Below are 17,654 nucleotides of genomic sequence, written 5' to 3' on the forward strand. Positions count from 1 at the left end.
TGGAGAAGGAGGTAGTTTGTAGAGATACATGTAGGACAGCTGGGTTCTTATTTACCATAGCAGCAGAATCAACAGATAACATCTAAAACGGATAAATTAAGAAATCGCAATTATAAGCATTTTATTTAGAGATGTGAAGGTAAATACCAAAAGAAATAGCTGTAAGATTAGAATATAGTTCCTTCTAGGGAGCAGGTCTTACAGATTTTTCATTTTATAGGCCTTTTAGAATGATTTGATTTTTTTTAACTATGGTCATAACTTACTTTTATGGAGGAAAAAGGTTATAAAAGTGACAGTCAACCTACTTTCACTGCCATAAAGAGCTCTTCTTGAAGTTGTGCAGTTTGCTCAGGTGAGAGCTATAAGCAAACAAAAAGCCGAGAGTGAAATATTAGACCTCCATCAAGACCAGGGAGAGAGAAATCTTGCCTTTAGCAATCACATACCTGCAGGGCTAGAATCGAAGTGATGCTCACTGCCATCGTTTGCATTTTGGGGTTTTCATGCTTACAGAGCCATCTCATAACAAACTTGGCAGCATCGAACCTGAAAAGCAGTACTTTTCTCACAATGAAGTTCGTGAAATTGTACATGAGGAGAGAAGTCACTTAGCCTCCCCAACAAATCCTGTAACAAAACTAGTCTTGGACTTCTAAAGTCTCAGCTACGAAAACCAAGAGCATTTGGCAAAAGGAAGAGAAGATCAGAAGAGGAAGAGGGCAGCATGCAAATGTGAGCACAATGAGCAGGATTCAAAGAAAGATGGACAGATCTAAGAAAGACTTATTTTTTTTAGCATTCAGTTTCTACTATGATGGGTCTGAAAAAGGAAAGAAGTTCCCTGAGAGGTAATTTGTAATCTGAACTGTCGATAGTGCTAAAATGCCACAGCAAACAAATCACTTAGCTAGAAAGAATTTATGCTCTTTTATAGGGGCAGTTGTTACTCAGCTCCAACTGATTGACTGCTATGCAGAAAGGAAGACTGAGTTGAGAAAGATCTTCCAACTTTTCAAGAGAAGGTGGAAATACAGACTTTTTTTAAATGAGGAAGACCACCTTCCCTATTGTATTTTTAAAAGTCAACTCCCATTTTAAATACACATTTTAATTGGATTTGAGAATGGCTTAGTCTACAACCCTGCACCCACAAATCATAGGCTTTGTTCATGTCGACCTGTGCTTCATCTTCCTGCTGTCAGAAGCAACTATTATAAATGTTTTTGAACTCATGAATATGGGAGATTACAAAGGCCTCTAAGAGGAATCCCTCTGGAGTCTAGGATAATGATTTTTTTTAAATTATTATCAATGAAATAATAACAAAAAGAATGAAGAATGTTTAGAACAGCCTGTACTTCTTAAGCTGGGCACTGTGATAAGTACTTTACAAACATTATCATACCTAATCCTCACAAGAGTTACTATTTTACAAATAAGGAAACATGCACAAAGGTAATGTAAGGGCTAGAACTTGAATCCAAGTATGTTTGACTCTGGAGCCCATGTTCTTACCACCCACTGCCCTGAACTAGAATCACACTTTGGGAGACAACATTTGCAAGTAGGGTACTTCCAATCACGTCTGTGGAAGAGGCTCAACACAGCCTTCTCCCCAAATACCTTATCCCAGCCTTAATCAAACCCTTGTTAAGCTAATAACCAAACACCAACAATGCTCAGAGTAACACTGGTCAACACCCCAAAACCAGATGACCAAGTTTTATACTTGCCTGTCAAATGGGACATCCACAAGAATCCTGGAATTGGTTAAGGAGAGAAGACAATTCTTCTGTAACTTTAAGAGGATAAAGAAAAATAATTTTGAGCAAATGTATACTCCATTCTAAATAAAAGTTCTAAGCATTTGGAAGGTGCTACCAACAAACTTTTCTTATTGAAAGCTCACTGTGTACCTGGCCCTCTCCAAGTTCTCCACTTAATCTTATTAATAAACTTTGTCTCATTCACCTCTGCCTAAAGAATAATCTTCCCCTTTCTTGGCAAAGAGGAGGTCTCTTCCTCCTGAACCCTAGAAGGATCTACATGGAGAGAGCCTGCCTGTGTGTCAGTCCAAATCAATTACCTGAAGCCTGGCCCATATACTGAAAGACAAATGTCCTTACCAGATATCTCATAACTAACTCTGTGACAGAGCTTCCTCTACATTCTACCTAAGATTGGTAGGGGTTGAACAGGACCTTTACAGATAAGAAAGAAAGAGAGAAGGCCTCCCGGGAAAGCTATAGGAATAGAAAAATCTCTCTTTGAAAGGCTATGAGTAAGCCAGTATGACAGAAGTATAGTGCATGGGCCAGGGGCAGCAAATGCCAACAGGAACTATGCGGTAACATAAACAAGTGAAGAGAGCTGAGTGTGAAACAATAGGAGAGAAGTAGGAAGTATGGCAAACTGAAGAATTCATGCCCTTTTATAGGAGGAGTTATTACTCAGCTCCAACTGATGATTGCCATGCAGGTATTAAGACTGAACTGAGAATGATCTTCCAACTTTTCAAGAGAAAGTGGAAATATAATTTTTTTTTGATGAGGAAAGATCACCTTCCTTATTGGTTTGTTTGTTTGTTCGTTTTTTCCTGAGGAAGATTCACCCTGAGCTGATACCCATTGCCAATCTTCCTTTGTTTTTGCTTGAGGAAGATTAGCCCTGAGCTAACATCTGTGCCAGTCTTCCTCTATTTTGTATGTGGGTTGCCACCACAGCGTGGCTGATGAGTGATATAGGTCTGCACCCGGGATCTGAACTCATGAACCCGGCCTGCCGCAGCACAGGACACCAAACTTAACCACTAGGCCACAGGGCTGGCCCCTTCCTTATTGTATTTTTAAAAATCAATTTTCATTGTAAGTACACACTTCAATCAGATTTGACAAATTTATAGTTGTATAAAAACTACCACCACCATCAGCACAATCAAGATAAAAAATATTTCCATCACCCCAAAGAGTTCTACTGTGCCCCTTACAGTCAATCCTGACCTTGCAACTCCAGCCCCAGAAAATTACACTGTCATCATAGATTAGTCTTTTCTAAAGTTTTACATAAATGGAATCATATAGTATGTACTCTTTTGTGTCTGGCTTATTTTGCTCAGCATATAATGTTTTTGAGATTCATCCAGGTTGCTTCTATCAGTACTTCATTCCTTTTATTACCAATAGTATTTTCTTATATGAACATACCAATTTATCTATTCACCTATTGTTGGACTTTTGGAAAGTTTTCAGTTTGGGGGCATTATGAATAAAGATATTATGAACATTCATATATAAGTCTTTATATGGATATATGATTTCATTTCTCTAGGATCAGAATGATTGGGCAGTACCCGAAGGTTTATGTCTAACTTTAAGAAACTTTAAGTTTCTTTAAAACTACTAAACTGTTGAACTGGTGGTTGTATCATTTTACATTCTCAACATCAACATATGAGAATTTCAATTGCTCCACATCCTTGTCAACACTTGGTATTGTCAGTCTTTTAATTTCAACCAATCTAGGGGGTGTGTAGTGGTATCCAGGTGTGCAGTGGTATCTCACTGTGATTTTAACTTGCATTTCCCTCATGACTAAAGATACTGAGCATCTTGTGATGTGCTTACTTGTCATCTGCATGTTTTCTTTGGTGAAATGTCTGTTCAAATCTTTTGCCTTTTAAAAAAATTGGTTTGTCTTGTGTTACTGAGTTAAGAGTTCTTTATAGTCTCGATAAAAGTCCTTTGTCACATATATAAAATGAACATTTTTCCAAGCCCATGGCTTACCTTTTCATTTTTTAATGTTTTTGTGTATGTGTGTGTGTGAGCAGACATTTTAATGTTGATGAATTTATTATTTTTCTTTGATGACATGTACTTTTTGTATCCTAAGGAAACTTTGCCTACTTGGAGATCACAAATATTTTTTCTATGTTTATTCTAAAAGTTTTATGGATTTAGCTTTTATATTTAGAACTATGATCAATTCAATTTTCACATACGATGTTAAGACTATAAGGATGTACCAAAGTGTTAACAGTAGGTGTTTCTGGGTAACTGGCTTCTGAGAAACTTAAAAAATTTATACCCTATTGCTTATCCATATTTCCTATTTTTTCCACAACAAACATGAATTCTTTATCTATTCTCTCTCTCGTTCTCTTTTTCTCTCTCAGGTAGGATGAAAAATCAGAACTAAATAATACATATTTTTCATATATTTGTCCTGAAGTAAAAAGCATAGTCAAGTATTCAATTCAAATTACCTGCTGATAATGGGGGAAATTTTTCAGAGCCTTGAAAAGTAGACAGGTGACCTCTGACAACAGGCGAACAGGCATCCCCCTGGCCAGGCCCTGGCGTGTTAAGTTGAGGGCGCAAGCACTGGCTGTGAACTGCACTGGCAAATCCAATGGATGATTCCTCATTCCTACAGCCACAAGCTGAAGATGAACTTGTTTTTAGTGGCATATGATGACATTAGCATTCTTTACACCATCTTATTTTTGTGTTAGTTAGCAAAAATATTTTCTCTGGGTGAGAAAATAGAAGATTTTCCTTATCCTCAGCATATATTTTTTTAGGACATCAGCAATACCTTCCAATCCAAATGCAGCCATTAACTAGCTGTCTGACTAGGTTAGTCACTTCCCTTCTTTGGACCTCCATTTCCTCATCTGTGATTTCAAAATCATTTAGTGAGCCTGACTCCATACAAGGCATTGTGATAAGCACTGCAGAGGACACGAACATGAGTCACTTATACCCTATTCCTTAGCATAAAACCTTGTGAGAGAAATAACGTATGTAAACAAATAACATTGTGAGGGATGTCAAAACATGAAAATGAAAAGAAGCACCATAAAAGAGGTAAAGTGCTGCCTTTATTTATAGGTAGTTATGGAGGGAGCAATCATTTCTGGTATGGAATCAAAAGGCTTCATTCAGAGAGCACATTTAGGCAGGGTCTCACACAGGATATAGACAGAGGGGGTGGAGGTGGAGGTGGAATGAAGAAGGGATTCCTAGGGAAGGGAAATGTGATAAGGAAAAACACAAGGTGGACAAAAGGATGGGATAAATCCACCCAAAGAGGAAGAAAAAATTTGAATTTGAAAGAATTTAAAAAGGGATAGAAAATAACATTAGAAAAGTAATTAGAAGACAGACTGTGGAAGACCCAGAACACAAATGTAAAATGAAGGTATCAGATTAGCTAAGACCACACCTCCTCTAACGCTAAGGGACAATGTGATTTGTTCCATCTATCAAATAGGGGTAATCATCCTTACCAACCTCAGAGACCAGTCGGCTAATACTTGCATGAGCCATGATTTTAAGAGACCAGAGCCCCTCTGACAGCTGCATGAACTCATGGAGCCTAAAGAAAGACCTGAGATATACTTCTCCCATGGAAAATGATTTTTTCCTATATTGCTAAACTGCACCATAATCTGCAATTTAAAATGCCGAAACCAAAACAAAGATGATTTTCAAAAAACACAAAATCTTAGTTATGAAAAGGATTTTTCAGAACATCTAATTCAATCTCCTCATTACAGATGGGAAAGAAAGGTCCAGAGTTTTTTCTTTATACAGTATTTCAGTTATGAATAAATCTAATCTCCCATGGTGCAGAAATAGCCATATTTTTAAGGAACTGCAAAGAATTACAAATAATAAAGACAAGGTGACTTTAAGACTCTTCATTTTCATGTTATATTTAATTTTATACAATCATAGCTTTTTTCCCCAAACCACTTAATACTTCCAATACAGTTAAAATAAATTCATCCTTCCATAAACCAAAGCAAAGTCTGGCCTTATCAATACTGGTAATTTTACTTTATTCACAAAATACTTTATAGGGTAGATTTGGCCACCTTCAATTATTGCTATTTTGTTCTGTTCTTGTTATGGACACTATTGTTGTTTTCTTTCAGAAAACCAGATGTTAAATTTTAAAAAGAGTAAATGAATGAATAAACAAGAAACAACATTTAGGGCAAAGTGATTTCATGTTTATAGATTACTAAGTCCTGTTTTAGGCAAAATAGTGAAAGGGTCCTATTATCCCCTTCTCAGACCAAATTCAAATAATCGGATGATTCAAATTGATTCAGATGCTCACAACAAGAGATGAACTAGCAGTTAAGCCTAACTAACACTGTTTTCCTTTCTTTATGAGGACACTTTGACTCGGTGTAGAATAAGGCATGTAAGTTACTGTATTCGGTGTGTTCGGTGAACAACTGTAATTGAACCAAGTAAGAAAGTAATAATAAAAACTACCTTTTGAGGTGTAATTACCTTTAAAACTGCAGGCATGGTTACCTGCATAGAAAACGTCTCTGTGAATAGCCTGTAGAGGGCCTCCTTCATAAAACATGACCTATTCCTGTATCGGCTCAGTGCTTCTGAAATCTGTCTCATGTTGACTCCTCCAGCAACCTAAAAAACAAAGATATTGTTACCAATAGGTTTCACCATTCATCTTTGAGCACAGGCTTTTAGGGGCCTTAAGTGTTTGAAATATTAACAGGTGTTCAATTAAAGGTTTCAGGTGCTTTACAAAGTTGTTCTCATTCAATCATAATTCTAACAGGTAAATGTTCTCCTCAACCTCATTTTTACAATGGGTCCAGAGAGGCAAAGTAACCAACCAGTTAAGTGGTGGAAGCAAATTCAAATACCATGTCTCTACAACTATATTGCAGTTAAGACCACAACTGAATAACAGAAAACATGTTAATTTTTAAACAACCAATAACAATAAATGTATTTATCTTCTAAGTACTCATACAGGATAAATGAGATAATAAAAGATAGGAAAAAGGCCACATAAAATAACTAAAATGAAAAAGGAGTTGACCTTTTCTAGTAGTAGTATTATTCTGTTTATCATTCATTTAATATTAATATAATTCTTCCCTGCTACCACTGAAGTAATAATCTCAAAGTCTATGTACAGACTTTGAGTCTGGAAGATAATGGTACCCTCCTGATCCAAACCATAAAAATCAACAAGGAAATGTAAATAAAACGAGATCTGACCAGTTTTCAGCATTCCTGGCAAGTGAAGGAAAAGAAGAAAATAAAGGGCAAAAATATAAGATCTTGCAAAATGAAAAGAAAAACCCCTTTTCCACTCCACCCTGACCAGTAACATCAACCATCATCCATTAAAGAAACCTCCCATAACTAAACTGATGAGTGCTTTTGAATTAGGAACCCTGTCAGTTAAATGCCAAGAAATAAAAAGATACAAACCAATTCCATACAAAGCTACTATAAGAAATTTCAAAAAAGCAAATCTACACATTTCAGCTGAGAAAAATTCTTCCTATAAACCAACAATAAATCAGAAGAAAACTGTAACACAGTACTTTAAAATGAATTAAATGGGGCCGGCCCGGTGGCACAAGCAGTTAAGTGTGTGCGCTCTGCTGCGGCGGCCCAGGGTTTGTCAGTTTGGATCCCGGGTGCGCACTGACGCATTGCTTGTCGAGCCATGTGTGTCCCATATAAAGTAGAGGAAGATGGGCATGGATGTTAGCTCAGGGCCAGTCTTCCCCAGAAAAAAAGGGGAGGATTGGCATCAGATGTTAGCTCAGGGCTGATCTTCCTCACAAAAAAAAATAAATAAAATAAAATTATAAAAAATAAAATGAATTAAATATTTTCAATAAGCATTTTGGGATATAAAAAAATACCTTCAACAAAAAGATGAAACAAGGAGTGATTAAACTCAAAAAAGACAAAATCACATCAAATATAAAAACTAAGTTGCAAAGAGGGATAGATTTGAATAAAAATTTAGTAAGGGGAAGAAATGCAAGAAAAGAAACAAGAGACGGAAACTTAAAAAAAGAAATTAAGAAGGATCTAAAATCAAGTGTTGATATGGAAAGAAGACAAAGATCCAACATACATATACTTGAAGTTCCTGGGGGAGAAATATTTAAAACTACTACCAAAGTGGGGCTGGCGCAGTAGCTTAGTGGTTAAGTTCGCACGCTCCGCCTTGATGGCCCAGGGTTCGTGGTTTTGGATCCTGGGCATGGACCCACACACCGCTCATCAGGCCATGCTGTGGCGGCATCCCACATGCAAGGTAGAGGAAGACTGGCACAGATGTTAACTCAGCGACAATCTTCCTCAAGCAAAAAGAGGAAGACTGGCAACAGACGTTAACTCAGAGCCAATCTTCCTCACCAAAAAAAAAAAAAAAAAAAAGAACTACTATCAAAGGAAAACTTTCCAGAACTAAAAAAAAGACATAAATCAATACACTGAAAGAACCCACCAAATACCTGGGAAACCTGACCCAGATCAAGTCTGAGACATATCACAGCATAATGAATAAATTTAAAGCTAAAGAAAAAAATCTTTACAGCCCCCATGTAAGAAAATAAATAAATTACACAGAGAATTAGATTGTCATCAGAATTAATAAGCAATATACAAAGCAAGGCAACAGTGGAGAAGCATTTTCAAGAAACAAAGAAAGAAAAGGGTAAGCAAAGGAGTTTATATCCAGCCAAGCTATCCTTCAAATATCAAAGCTATAAAAGACTGAACTCTAAGAACTTAGAGAATATGGACACAAATCCACGTCCTAAAAAATCTACTAGAGGATGAGTTTCACATAATCAAGAGATGAGTGGGGAAACTGGGAAAAGAACAGACGATGAGCATTTAATGTATTTAAAGATTTTATTTATTCATTTTTTCCCCCCAAAGCCCCAGTAGATAGTTGTATGTCATAGGTTTGCCTCCTTCTAGTTGCTATACGTGGGACTCGGCCTCGGGTTGGACGGAGAAGTAGTGCCTTGGGGGGTGCCCGGGATCTGAACCCGGGCCGCCAGCATCAGAGCGCGCGCACTTAACCGCTAAGCCACGGAGCCGGCCCTAATGTATTTAATTTTAGATCTTTCCCCCACTCCCCAGCCACTAGCATGTGCTCCTAGAACAGCTTGCACTTAGCTTGTGGGAGCCAGGGTGGGGAAAAGGACTCTATCCTCCAAATAGAGGGATCTGTATTCTGACCGCTGAGTGCTGCTTCTGATAACAGGTGCAAAGAGGTGGGCAGCTACTGTTGTTGCACCTCCTCAACTGTTCAAAGCCCCTCTCCCTCCAGCTAAAGTGACTTCTAGGGAATTTAAAGGACCGGTATCGCTCCCGCTCCCCCTCATCATTTTACTCATTTTCCCATTTGAGGAGCCAGACATTAAAACCTAAGACATTCAAAACAACTGCATATAAAGAGGAAACTCCAAAGTGACTGCACATGCCCAAGAAAAGGCTCAGAAGAGACCTAAAAAGACATTCAAGTTTATACCTCAGGCTGATCCTCAGCACAGATCAAAAAACCAAAACAATAACCAAAACAGCAAACTCTAGGGAAGGGAGAGAATCTGATATTCAGAGTTGCCATAGTATTAGTTTCAAATGTCCAACTTTCAACAAAAAAAAAAAATCACAAAGCCTACAAAGAAATAGGAAAGTATGGCCCATTCAAAAGGAAAAAGAAAGCACCAGAAACTGTTCCTGTAAAAGACCTGATGGCAGATCCACTAGACAAAGACTTCAAAACAACTGTCTTCAAGACGTTCAGAGAACTAAAGGAAGACATAAAGTCAAGAAAATTATGTATGAACAAAAGAGAATAATAGAGATAGAAAACCTAAAAAAGAAATCCAAGAAAAATTCCAGTGCTGAAAAGAATAATAACCGAAATCAAAAATTCACTCCAGGGATTCAAAGGCAGATTTGAGCAGGCAGGAGAAAGACTCAACAGACTTGAAGATAGGACAATGGAAACTGTAGAGGAATAGAAAGCAAAAACACTGAAAAAAAGTGAACAGAGCCTAAGGAACCTGTGGGATACCACTAAGAAAATCCACACACACATTGTTGGAGTCTCAGAAGAAGAAGAGAGAGAGAAAGGGGCAGAGAGAATATGTGAGGAAAAAATGACCAAAAATTTCCCAAATTTGATGAAAGATATGAATATAAACATCCAAGGAACTCAAGGAACTCCAAGTAAGATGAACTCAAAAAGACTCACACCAAGACATGTTATAATCAAACTTTCAAAGGCCAAATACAAAGAGAGAATCTTGGAAGCAGCAAGACAGAAGTGAATCATCACCTAAAAAGGGATCCTCAATAAGATTATCTGCAGATTTCTCATCAGAAACTTTGAGGCCAGAAGACAGAGGAGCCAATATATTCAAAGTGTTAAAAGAAAAAAACTTAAACCAAGAACGCTATATCCGGCAAAACTGTCCTTCAAAAGTGATAGAGAGGGGCCGGCCTGGTGGCATAAGAGGTTAAGTGTGCATGCTCCGCTTCGGCAGCCTGGGGTTCGCAGGTTCAGATCCCGGGCGCACACTGACGCACCACTTGTCAAGACATGCTGTGGCAGCGTCCCATATAAAATAGAGGAAGACAGGCACAGTGTCCCATGTAAAATAGAGGAAGACGGGCACAAGACGAGAAATAATAAGTGTTGGAGAGGATGTGGAGAAAAGGGAACCCTCATACACTGCTGGTGGGAATGCAAACTGGTGCAGCCACTATGGAAAACAATACAGAGACTTCTCAAAAAACTAAAAATAGAAATACCATATGATCTCGCTATCCCACTACTGGGTATTTATCCAAAGAACAGTAAATCAATAGTACAAAGAGATCTCTGCACCCCTATGTTCACTGCAGCATTATTCACAATAGCCAAGACATGGAAGCAACCCAAGTGCCCATCAACTGATGAACGGATAAAGAATATGTGGTATATATGTACACAATGGAATACTACTCAGCCATAAAAAAAGACAAAATTGTCCCATTTGCAACAACATGGATGGACCTTGAGGGTATTACGTTAAGTGAAATAAGCCAGACAGAGAAAGACAAACACCAGATGATTTCACTTATATGTGGAAGATAAACAAACGCATGGATAAAGAGAAGAGATTAGTGATTACCAGAGGGGAAGAGAGTGGGGGCGGGCGAAGGGGGTAAACAGGCACCAATAAAAACTAGACTATTGGTGGTGAGCATGGTGTAGACTATACAGAAACTGATATATAATAATGTATACTTGAAACTATACAATGTTATAAACCATCATGACTTCAATAAAATACTTTAAAAAAAAAGATTTGTTCAGGTAAGAATCATCAGTGGACGCTAAATCTAGATCAGAAAGCCTGATGAGGATCAAGATATGTGATAGCCTTTGATTATCTTATATATTGCCTATTAGTTGCAAGAGGAAAAATATTATCTATATAGTGTAGAAACAATACTATATAGATAATATTTTATGTATACCTGGATATTTTACCTAGTATCTGAACAATACTTTGACTATGTGATGAAAAGTACCATGACTAATGAGGGGGAGTATCTGCTTCAGGATGTGATATTCTTTTTTTTTTTTTTAAAGATTTTATTTATTTATTTTTCCCCCCAAAGCCCCAGTAGATAGTTGCATGTCACGGCTGCACATCCTTCCAGCTGCTGCATGTGGGACGCGGCCCCAGCATGGCCGGGGAAGCGGCGCGTCAGTGCGCGCCCGTGATCCGAACCCAGGCCGCCAGCATTGGAGCGCGCGCACTTAACCGTTAAGCCACGGGGCCGGCCCTCAGGATGTGATATTCTTAAGAAGGACACAGCATCCCTTATATGGTATACCAGCTAGAGATGAAGAACATGAATTTAATTATGAGGAAACATCAGACAAACCCAAAATGAGGAAGATTCTTGAAAAAACCAACAAAACAAAGCTGGTCTATATTCTTCAAAAATATTAACCTCTCAAAAGACAAGGAAAGGAACTCTTCCAGATTAAATTATAAAGACAAATGACAATTGAATGCAAAAATGATCCTAGACTAAAAGGAAAAACATTTTACAAAGGGCATTATTGCAATAATCAACACTGCAAATATGTGGAGTAGATTATTTTTATAAAAGCATTGCATCAATGTTAAATTTCCTGAAATTTGATAACTGCACTGTGGTATTAAGAAGAATATCCTTGCTCTTAGGAAATACAAACTCAAAAACTAATGAGTATAGAGGGGCATGATGTACGCAACCTACTCTTAAATGGTTCAGAAAAAAATTGTGTGTATGTAGAAAGAGGTGTATGTAGAAAGAGGATATGATAAAACAAATGTGGCAAAATTTTTAAAATTAGTGATCTGCAAGTTAAAGATTATTTCAAAAATGATTTTTAACTACTATACATAGATCAATTGCCCAAGGACCTACACATTATTAAGAATCTAAGGGGGGCTGGCCCAGTGGCGTAGCAGTTAAGTGCACGCACTCTGCTTCAGCAGCCTGGAGTTTGCAGGTTCGGATCCCGGGCGTGGACCATTGCACCACTTATCAAGCCATGCTGTGGCGGCATCTCATATAAAGCAGAGGAAGGTGGGCCCAGATGTTAGCCCAGGGCCAATCTTCCTCAGCAAAAAGAGGAGGATTGGCAACAGACATTAGCTCAGGGCTAATCTTCCTCACACACACACAAAAAAGAATCTAAGCAAAGCATATATTCTAAAATTTTAAAAAGTTCTGTGATCATCCAGATGTAAGAGCTGAAAGAGAAACAAAGGATAAGCCACAGCAAGACGAAGCAGAAGACCAGACAGCTGCTTGCATCACCCTCTCTCTCCTTAGCTTCCTGCAGATGCCATTACAAAACAGTCCTCATAAGGGATTCTTACTATACCCCACCGGTGGATCAACAGGATTTCCTAGCAAATGAAAAACGTTGCATGGCTTTTAATACTAATGGTGGGTGCCCTTTCCACCCATTTTAAAGGAATTAAGTACATGCTGCCCATTACAATTTGAGGTGCAAGAAATAACAACTTGGTTGAGTTTGAAGGTTATCGCTAACATTTCATTTTATCCATTTTAATGTAAGCAAATTTTTGATCAACCCAAACAACAAAAATACCTAGTATATTTTGCATCTGATTTGAAAGATATACATATATTCCTATTAAATAAAAGGTTTTCTGAAAATGCACCTTTTAAACTTACCGTACCTTACACTCCACATAAAGCCAGTTTAAGATCTTTAGTGTTTATTAGTACTGGGAAGACTGTTGTCTCTCCTCTCCATCCCATAATATCCAACACTGTACATAATCCATAATTTTAAATTTTCAAAATAAACTAAACTTACATGTATACTAGGCAAGTTTACTGAAACAAAACTTCCCATTTTCTTTTGGTGTACTTGCTTGGATAGCATCTTAACTACACGCATAACCCCTCTATAGAACATTCCAGCACTTGTCCCATATTATTGTATATGCCAAGAGTTTGTGCTAAAATCTTTTTTTTTTAAATCACTGTGGTCTTTTGATCATTGTGACATTAAATGCTCTTAATCTGAAACAGGTCTAGGTGTACATTCCTGGTAAACAATTCTCTAATACACAAATTGAATCTGAAAGTTCAAATTATATCTCTATTTCAAGACTAATGATGTAACTGATGGTTTCCACCTTCATTAGAGATGCTAGAAAATTAAAAGGGCTTTAAGAAATGATGGCTATTTTCAAAGCAAAAGAATAAAATGTAAAAGCAACTAATGATCGCAAATCACTTTACTCTCTCACTCTAGGAAGAATTACATGGGGTATAATTATAAAGAAAGGGTTCTTGTAAAGCAGTGGTTCTGAACCTTTGTTACAAATTAGAATTACTGGAAAGCTTTTAAAATCTTGATGCCTAGGCCAAGTCCCAGAACAGTTAAATCAGAATCTCTGGGGGATGGTACAGAGGTATGAGCATATTTTAAAACTTCTAAAGTCATTACAATGCACAACTAAGGTAGACAATCACTGTTTGTAAAAATATTCAAGTGACGACAGAATCACGGCAGAGTGGGCTCTTTCTTTAGACTCTCCCTGCTAAGATACAAGGAAAAGGACATTCATATACCAACAGAAGACATTCACACAACACAAAAGACGTCTGAGAGACCCACTCAGCCATACATCTGAAGGTGGAGGTGCTGGACAGCCCCTAGGAGGAAGTGGAAGGAGGTAAGGGGATCTCCTCTCCCTCTCCCAACGACAGTGACCCAGGCTGCGGGACTGCAGGCAGCTTTGGGAGAGGAGGGGGCAGCCCTCCCCGGGAACACTGCTGCTCTCCAAGTTCCCTCACAGCCCATGGGAAAATCCCACACAGATGTGACTAAGCTACTGCGGGAGTATCTTCATCAAGCCAGCACCCCAGGAGAGCAGATAGCAAGGGCAGAGCAAGAATGCCCCCAGGATCATGCAGTCGAAAGAAAGCGCCCCTCCTCCCACCCGGCACACTAGTTCAGCCGGTTGGCCAGAGTGCCTGCACATGCGATAGAAAAGCAGCAGCTGTAAGCGAGGGAGCCAGTGACTGTGGCGGGCTCAGAATACACAGCTCTTGACCCTGACCCAGTGGCAGCAGGTGGAAGCTGCCACCAGATACTATCACTATGCGGAGGCACAAATCCAAGCAATCAAACAGTATGCAGAAATATATTAATACTCCACACCAGAAGGAAAATAACAAGGACCCAGAAATCAATCCTGAAGGCACAGAAATATATAATCTAAACGACAGAGAATTCAAAATAGCTATCATAAAAAAACTCAATGAGTTACAAGAATATACAGATACTTCAATGAAATCAGGAACTTCAAAAAAGAGACTGAAACTATAAATAAGCAACTATAAAGCAGAAAAACACAATGAATGAGAGAAAGAAAAATCTGGACTCCCTAAATAACAGAGCTGATATTATGGAGGAGAGAATCAGCAGTCTGGAGGACAGAAATATAGAAATGCTTCAGATGGAGGAGGAGAGAGAACTAAGACTAAAAAGAAATGAAATTCTCCAAGAAATATTCGACTCAATTAGGAAATGCAACATAGGGCCGGACCGGTGGCTTAGTGGTTAAGTGCGCGCGCTCCGCTGCTGGCAGCCCGGGTTTGGATCCCGGGCGCACACCGACGCACCGCTTCTCCAGCCATGCTGAGGCCGCGTCCCACATACAGCAACTAGAAGGATGTGCAACTATGACATACAACTATCTGCTGGGGCTTTGGGGGAAAAATAAATAAATAAAATTATTTAAAAAAAAGGAAATGCAACATAAGGATTACAGGTATTCCAGAGGAAGAAGAGAAGGAGAATGGAGCAGAAAGTTTGTTCAAAGAAATAACAGCTGAGATCTTCCCAAACCCAGGGAAGCAGGTAAAAATACAAGTGAAAGAAGCTAATAGAACTCCTAATTATATCAATGTAAAAAGACCTCCTCTGAGGCATATAGTAGTAAAGCTGGCAAAAGTCAATGACAAAGAAAAATATTAAGGGCAGCAAGGCAGAAGAAAATAACTTACAAAGGAACTCCTATCAGGCATTCAGTGGACTCCTCAGCAGAAGTCCTATAGGTTAGGAGAGAGTGGAATGATATATTCAAAATTCTGAAAGACAAAAACTTTCAGCCAAGAATACTCTATCCAGTGAAAACATCCTTCAGATTTGATGGAGAAATAAAAACTTTCCCAGATAAACTAAAGCTAAGGAAGTTCATCACCACAAGACCCCTCCACACACAAGAAATGTTCAAGAAGGCCCTCATACCTGAAAAAAAAGAAAGGGGTTAGAAAACCTTGAGCAAGGAGATAAACAGACAGAATCAGAAAATTGCAGCTCTCTATCAGGACAGGTTAGCACACAATTATAACATTAAAGATAAAGGGAAGGAAAACATCAAAAAAAAATACAATCTCATTATTTTAACCACAAATTCACAACACAAGATGGAATAAGTTGTGACAGTAATAACTTAGACAAGAGGAAAGGGACAGAGTCAGCTTAACTCTAAAGAAATAAGAGACCATACAATGGAGAAAAAAAATTCTATTCAATAAATGGTGTTGAGAAAACTGGACAGCCACATGCAAATGAATGACAGTAGACCACTATCTTACACCACACACAAAAATTAACTCAAAATGGATCAAAGACTTGAAAGTAAGACCTGAAATGATAAAACTCCTAGAAGAAAATACAGGCAGTATACTCTTTGACATCAGTCTTAGAATAATCTTTTCAAATACCATGTCTACTCGGACAAGGGAGACAAAAGAAAAAATAAACAAGTGGGACTTCGTCAGACTAAAGAGCTTCTGCAAGGCAAAGGAAACCAGGACCAAAACGAAAAGACAACCCACTAACTGGGAGAAAATATTTGCAAATCACATATCTGATAAGGGGTTAATGTCCAAAATATATAAAGAACTCACACAGCTGAACAACAACAAAACAAACAACCCCATCCAAAAATGGGCAGAGGATAGGAACAGACATTTTTCCAAAGATATACATATGGCCAACAGGCACCTGAAAAGATGTTCAACATCACTCATCATCAGGGAAATGCAAATCAAAACTACACCTTACACCTCTTAGAATGGCTATAATCACAAAGACAAAAAATAACAAATATTGGAGAGGATGTGGAGAAAAGGGAACCCTCAAACACTGCCAGTGGGAAAGCAAACTGGTGCAGCCACTATGGAAAAGAGTATGGAGATTTCTCAAAAAATTAAAAATAAAAATACCATATGACCCCACTATCCCACTACTGTGTATTTATCCAAAGAACTTGAAATCAACAATTCAAAGAGACTTCTGCACCCCTATGTTAACTACAGCATTATTCACTATAGCCAAGAAGTGGAAGCAACCCAAGTGTCCCTCAACTGATGATTGGATAAAGAAGACAATGGAATACCACCCAGCCATAAAAAAAAGACAAAACTGTCCCATTTACAATATGGATGAACCTTGAAGGTATTATGTTAAGCGAAATAAGCCAGACAAAGAAAGACAAAGACCGTATGATTTCACTCATATGTAGAAGATAAACTAACACACAGACAAAGAGAACGGTTTAGTGGTTACCAGAGAGGAAGGGGGTTGGGGGTGGGATCAAGGGGTGAAGGGGCACATTTATATATATGGTGACTGACAAATAATAATATACAAGTGAAATTTCACAATCTTATAAACTATTATGACCTAAATAAAAACAAAGAAATATTCTAGAACATAAATATTTAAATATATGCTGCTTTAAAAATAGCACCATAGGGCCAGCCCCACAGCCTCATGGTTAAGTTTGGCATGTTCTGCTTTGGCGGCCCAGGTTCATGGGTTCAGATACCAGGCACAGATCTACACCCCTTGTCAGCCATGCTGTGGTGGTGACCCACATACAAAATAGAGGAAGATTGGCACAGATGTTAGTTCTGGGTGAATCTTCCTTAGCAAAAAAAAAAAGGAAAAAAAAAAAAACACCATAAGAGCCTACAAATTTATTCTGGCAATGTTCAAAACTTCTTTCTTAAGGGTTTTTTAAAATTGCTTTTTGTCATATGTTAACCAAAAATGGTGTTAGCCATGTTGATCACCTGCCTGATTAATTATATTTAGCTGTTAATAGGGGTAAAGAGCACAAGTGTTAAGAGTCACAAAGACTTGGATACCAGTCCTAGCTCTACCATTTAATAGTTAGTTCTATGATTACAGATAAGTAGCTTAACCTCCCTGAGCTTCCATGTCCTCATTTG

The 17,654-nt window shown here is 38.2% G+C and overlaps 1 protein-coding gene across 11 annotated transcripts in view; it reads right to left on the reverse strand.

Moving 5' to 3' along the window:
- The window catches only part of ZYG11A (zyg-11 family member A, cell cycle regulator), a 95,101-nt gene that overhangs the window by 45,718 nt on the left and 31,729 nt on the right, over positions 1 to 17,654 (reverse strand). For 10 of the 11 annotated variants that reach the window (XR_015555742.1, XR_015555740.1, XR_015555743.1 and 7 more), the window contains exons 4-8: positions 6,312 to 6,452; positions 4,268 to 4,444; positions 1,737 to 1,801; positions 450 to 549; positions 309 to 362 (exon numbers count right to left, since the gene is read on the reverse strand). Coding sequence is in view for 5 of the 11 variants with exons in the window: in XM_087445918.1 (XP_087302044.1) it covers positions 309 to 362; positions 450 to 549; positions 1,737 to 1,801; positions 4,268 to 4,444; positions 6,312 to 6,452 (537 nt within the window). In the remaining 6 variants the exon portion in view is untranslated. The remainder of the gene's footprint in view (positions 1 to 308; positions 363 to 449; positions 550 to 1,736; positions 1,802 to 4,267; positions 4,445 to 6,311; positions 6,453 to 17,654) is intronic. The other variant, XM_087445917.1, reaches the window with a different exon arrangement.

The sequence above is a fragment of the Ceratotherium simum genome, chromosome 22, assembly GCF_057802395.1.
Source record: "Ceratotherium simum simum isolate JZ-2026a chromosome 22, ASM5780239v1, whole genome shotgun sequence".
NCBI lineage: Eukaryota > Metazoa > Chordata > Mammalia > Perissodactyla > Rhinocerotidae > Ceratotherium > Ceratotherium simum.